The sequence below is a fragment of the Podarcis gaigeae genome (genome assembly GCF_964106915.1).
Source record: "Podarcis gaigeae genome assembly, chromosome: 2".
In the NCBI taxonomy this organism is placed as follows: Eukaryota; Metazoa; Chordata; class Lepidosauria; order Squamata; family Lacertidae; genus Podarcis; species Podarcis gaigeae.
The window spans coordinates 55,848,785-55,854,784 of NC_139679.1; the positions used below are offsets into that span (position 1 = coordinate 55,848,785).

The 6,000-nt window shown below is 45.5% G+C and overlaps 1 protein-coding gene across 1 annotated transcript in view; it reads right to left on the minus strand.

The window, feature by feature from the left end:
• Positions 1–6,000, minus strand: part of KCTD16 (potassium channel tetramerization domain containing 16) — a 148,136-nt gene extending 142,136 nt beyond the window's left edge. Inside the window, exons 1-2 of the mRNA XM_083728292.1 lie at positions 5,351–6,000; positions 3,910–5,089 (exon numbers count right to left, since the gene is read on the minus strand). Of these exons, the coding sequence (XP_083584418.1) occupies positions 3,910–4,741 (832 nt within the window). The 5' untranslated portion in view covers positions 4,742–5,089; positions 5,351–6,000. The remainder of the gene's footprint in view (positions 1–3,909; positions 5,090–5,350) is intronic.

A 6,000-nucleotide genomic window follows, 5' to 3' on the forward strand; every position in this document is an offset into this window, starting at 1 on the left:
TGCAGAGGGCACACAGGGAAAGGGGAGGGAGAAGTTCCATTGCACCGTCCAAAGTTCTTCCAGAATTGAACCAGTTTGTTGGGCACCACCCTTGGTTTTTCACTTGGTTCTAACCAGAAAGAATTAGAATAGCACCATCAGCAGTATGATAGCAGGCAAATCATAAAGGCATCATCCATATCTTGCGTGTGTCACACTTCACCGTGAGACACAGTGATGGTTCAAGACGCCTTAGCTCTGGCAAACTCCAAGCCTCCTTGGATTTCTAAGTCTACACTACCCAACATTTATGCAACAATTTGAGCCCCAGCTGCCTCTTCTCGGATCAACAAGACACCATAAGCAAATGGAACCTGTTGGTAGACTAGGAACTGTTGCAACTGTTCCCATCAATTATAGAAACACCATCAGGGTGTTTGGGTGTTTTGCTTTATTTTAGCATGTCCATTGGTTGGGCCAGCTCTCAGATCCAAGGATGGCTGTGCCAGAGGTTTGCTCAGCTGCTTACACTGGGCAAGTGAGAAGGGAAGGTAGAAAAACTCATCCGTGGATCGTGTCCTAATTGGAAAGGTGCTGCATTTCCCAAGAGAGCAGAGGGAAATTTCTTTGTGAGCTCTGCCTGATAAACAGTATAAAATGCATTAAATAATTACCGTATTTTTCGCTCTATAACACGCACCTGACCATAACACGCACATCGTTTTTAGAGGAGGAAAACAAGGGAAAAAACATTCTGAATGAAACAGTGGATGTATCATTTTTGTGCTTCATGCTGTGGCCACAGACATGTGATCTGATGGTGAATTTGGGCTGACCCAATGCAAAGATCCAGAGGATCCATGTGGATCCATGGTTTGTAACCACGTTTTTGCACCATTGCAGCCCCAGGCAACAGTGGGTATGTGATTTGGGGGGGGGCAGGCTGTAGCCATGGACATGCTATGTGATCTGATGGTGAATTTGGGGTGACCCAATGCCAAAATCCTGAGAATTCCTGTGGATCCATGCTTTTTAACCACATTTTTGCACCATTGCAGCCCCAGGCAACAGTGGGTGCGTGATTTTGGGGGGGCAGGCTGTAGCCATGGACATGCTATGTGATCTGATGGTGAATTTGGGGTGACCCAATGCCAAAATCCTGAGAATCCCTGTGGATCCATGCTTTTTAACCACATTTTTGCACCATTGCAGCCCCAGGCAACAGTGGGTGCGTGATTTTGGGGGGGCAGGCTGTAGCCATGGACATGCTATGTGATCTGATGGTGAATTTGGGGTGACCCAATGCAAAGATCCTGAGAATCCCTGTGGATCCATGCTTTGTAACCACATTTTTGCACCATTGCAGCCCCAGGCAACAGTGGGTGCGTGATTTTTTTGGTGCAGGCTGTAGCCATGGACATGCTATGTGATCTGATGGTGAATTTGGGGTGACCCAATGCAAGGATCCTGAGAATCCCTGTGGATCCATGCTTTTTAACCACATTTTTGCACCATTGCAGCCCCAGGCAACAGTGGGTGCGTGATTTTTTTGGTGCAGGCTGTAGCCATGGACATGCTATGTGATCTGATGGTGAATTTGGGGTGACCCAATGCAAAGATCCTGAGGATCCATGCTTTGTAACCACATTTTAAGTGGGGAGCGAAGGAAAAACAAAGAAGGGACATTAGAGGGGTGTGCAGAGAAGCAGCTGGCTAAGAATGCAGGAGAGGGATTTAACGGGAGGGAGGAAAGAAAGGCAAAAGTTTCCCCCCACCCAAGCCAGCCATATCTCTCTCTCTCTCTCTCTCTCTCTCTCTCTCTCTCTCCCTCCCTCCCTCCCCCTCTCTCTCTCCCTCCCCCCTCTCTCTCTCCCTCCCCCTCCCCCCTCTCTCTCTCCCTTCCCCCCTCTCTCTCCCTCTCCCCCAGCAGCACTGGAGCTTGCCTGGAGGGGAGGGGCTTTCCCTGCTCTTTGTTCCGATTCAGCAAACACAGCAACGAAACAGAGGAGGGTGGGCAGTAAGACCCTGAGGCAGAATGCAGGAAAGCAGCCGCTTCCTCTTTTCAGGTTTCGTTTCTTCGTGCAGCGTGCAGCGCCGCGATTTGATTTTTGCATGATTTTTCGGCTCCAGGGACCACACATTCGCTCTATAACACGCACAGACATTTCCCCTTCCTTTTTAGAAGAAAAAATCTGCGTGTTATAGAAGGAAAAATACGGTAAATTACATAGTCTCAAGAGCAGTTTTACATGTCATTTCCTCATATATCTTCAGGGGGTTCTTCCTTTGCTGTATTTTCTTTTCTTTCTGTTTCTCTTTTCTTTTATATCTGTCAAATGACCATTGATTGTAACTTGGGAGTGTGTTGGGGTGGGGGTGGGGGAATTAACAAAAGTCCGAGAGAGAGAGAGAGAAAGAGAGAGAGAGAGAGAGAAAGAGAGAGAGAATAGGGATTTAAGGTCAAGGCTTAATAAGTTCCTCTTTCAACTTGTGTCTGCTTTTAAAAAGTTATTTCTTCATGGCAACAAACATACCAAAGAAAGTTAGGAACTAATGCGTCGAGTATGAATTACATCAACTATGAAATACTAGTAATCTCTGATGTAATTTTAATCAGATTCTAACTTTAATCAGACTCTAACTTTGGGCAAATAAGCAACTAAAAAGTCCAGCAACTTTCTGGATCTTTATTTTGCCAAAGCAAAGCAAAGCAACTGTCAACAACAACAATCATACCAATTCCTTATTTCTCCCATTATTATTTTCAATAAGTCAGTGTTTTATCTGAATTGTTTTGAAATTAATTAATACCTGGGCACATTAACAATTTCATTTATATCATAAACACAAGATACAGGCTCCCAACGTATGCATCTCAGACTGGATGCTCACATAATGCCTTAAATTTGAGTATTTGCATCTATTACTAAGCCTTCTCTCAATTTTCTGCACTACTTTTCAACATCAACCCTCATAATCATCTTCCCTAGCTAGTTATGCAAAGTGCAGCAAGTCAGTTGGATAAGACACCTCTACTTCACATTTGTCTTCACAAAACACGTTTGAAGGGGACAGGAAAAACCTGGTTGTGATAATGAACCAATTGATCCTTCTCCTTTTTGAAGTAAAATCACAATAAAATACTGCAGCCACACACACTGAAGATCAGACAAGGCCTTTTATATAATAATTTATGGAAGCAAAACTACCCTGGTGTGACCAGACAAAAGTGTTCCCTATACAATGCCAAAGCTTCAGATCTGAATCCAATCCTCTGATGAGATTCCAGACAGCAGAGTAAAATTATCCAGTTAAATCAGAGTTACCATAGCAAGATGCAGTATACTCATTCTTAGGCATCCACTGTCTATTTCAATATATAGACATTGTCTATGAAAAAGACCCCTGCTGAAAAAGAGCTAGGATGAGTAGATTTCACTTTTCCTTCTCTGCATATAAGCATATCAGCTTTATTCCTAGATGGCTTGGCTGGCGGTGTGTGATTATTACCAAACACCTATTACCATTGTACAGTTTCTATCACTAAATCAGCAGCACCTTTTCGCCTATTTTGAATGAACACTCAAAATGCACACAAGATAGTTAAACTGCTGGTTAACTATGGCGGGATAGATGCATCTCTGCATGTTTGTGTGTGTGTGTGAATGTCTGTCATAGGAGCAGAGAAGGGAGGAAATTCCAGCAGTCTGTGCTGCCCCCTAGCCAAGACCATACCACTGAATTCACCACCAGTGTATGCTCAAAAGACTTGCACTAAATACCCCCTTTGCATCCCGATTCAGAATGAAATTTCAGTTAGCAGAAAGGACACAGATGCTTGATCAAGTCAGGATAACAGCCCAGCTACCAAAGGAAACAGACTCCCAGCATGCATCAAACCCAAACAGTCGCCACAGCAGATGTACTTACGATAAAAGACGTATTCCGTGTAGCTGGACCAAACTTTGTCATCAGTGTATTGATTGACAAAAGAAGCCGTGACTGAAGAATTGCAGGCCACCATGTGGAATCCACATTCTGACAACATATCAAAAGCCCTTTCCAGGTGCCTGAACTTCAGGTAGAACCTGGAGGTGTATCTGTCGGGAGCCCGGTCTGGGTCCCTGCTCTCATTCAAACTTTCTCCAAAAACTTCTTTGACTAGAGCAATCCTGCCGCAAACCAAAATCCGCGGGACCCTCCTGAACTTGGCATCTGCTTGGGTCTCCCGACCCATGGTGCATGACCCCCGGTAGCCAATGGTAATGAAGCCCCACTTTCGATCCGAGGGCATGAGTGACGACGGGGCACATATTCTCGTGTCACTGCTTTGGGAAACCTCCTCGTAATCACTATGGCAATAATCGTCGGGGCTCTGCTTGATCTCGTCCGGACTCAGAATTTTGACCAAGTCTGGCAGCTGAAAGTACTCGGCTTCCCTTTTGAGCCTCCCTCTTTCTGGAAAATGGTCGGGCAGGACCACTTGCTTGTCCCTGAGATAGTCCAAAATGTAGCGGAACAGGAAGCCATCTCTGTCGATGAATATCCTTCCCTTGGAATCTTTTGCAAGATCGTTGGCCGACTCTCTCTTGGAGGTGAACATTTTCCAAAGCAGGGTGTGGGGAATGCCTGTTAAAGTTGAGAGGCGAGTGAAATAAACCTGGCCGCCCACATTCAGCTCTATCACCTCTGGGTAGGATTGGGCAGCTGTTGCTTGCTCTCTGGGAGGGAGGTAAGTCCTGCAGTTTCCACTCAAGGCCATGATATTGTTAAACAAGCCAACCACAAGCTGTGGGGGAACTCGCACTCACATCCAAGGTTTCACGAAGGCTCCTTATACCCACTCCCCCAGGGGTCTCCTAGCATTTAAGGAGACTGGGATGGATGGGTGGGTGGGGAACAGGAAACAGAAATGAGGTTACAGGATTTATTTCCCAATTGTTCAGAAATGGGTGATCACAAAAACTGACAAGGTGACTTGAACCTTACAAAAACAAAGAAATACAAGAATTGAAGAGGGCTCCCTTCACACAAGACAATCACATAACCAGATCTTCCATCAAAGCCCCAAACAGTAGGATCAAGCCACGTTTCCTTATCATTCACAAGCCTGTTGAATAAAAAGAAAATGAGAAAGAATTATTCCTCTATGCATGGGGGGGGGGGGGGACCCACACTATTTTAAAAGAGTAAAAAGCAGTTGAGTTTTGAACGCTCAGCATACAACCTATTTAAGGGAATATTTACCTTGCTCTATCATTTTTGTTTAGTTTAAAGAAAGGTTGAAGGAGGTTTAAAAAAAACATTCCAGGTTTGCACAAGCATCTCATTTAGATTATGCAAATGAGGGGATAGAAGCATTGAGCCTTACCTTGGTTACACAAATGCACAGTTCCTGCGAAGGGAAGCGACATTTCCTAAGCAACCCAAAAAAAAATCAGCACTCAGGGCTGAATCTGGTATAGAAGCAAATCCAAAAGCAGGAAAGGGACTGGGGTTTGCGGGGAAGAGAGCAGCTCAGTTGGCAATATCCAGGCAGAACTTAACTGTTAAAACCCTTGCACAGGAAAGTTAACCAGGCTGGGCATCAGAGAGAAACGAAGCTGTGCAACAATAGCTGAGACCAAGAGAGAGAGAGGCAAAAACAGCATAAATCCCAGGTCAGGACTCTTTAGGAGAGAATTTCAAGAGGAGGACCTTGCTTCAGATGACTTGCAGAAAGCCCAGATAATGTGAAGAGCAGTGAAAGGCAGTTTCAGTGGCATCCCACAGTGGTACCCTCTCCATCAGGAAGGGCAGAGATCCTCCCATGTTCCCAGCCAGGTTGAGGGAGCACAAGCCTGCAGCAGTTTGAAGTGGAGTGGAACGGGGGTGGGTGAGAGGAAAAGGATGCCCAGGGAAGCTGCTTGCTCTCTGCTTTCACTACCCAGGCTGCTGCCTCTGGTTGCTGGGCTGGGTGGTTCCACAGTTCCCAGTGCAGTTCGGATGCTGTTGTTTCAGCAGTGCAGGGAAGAAACCATC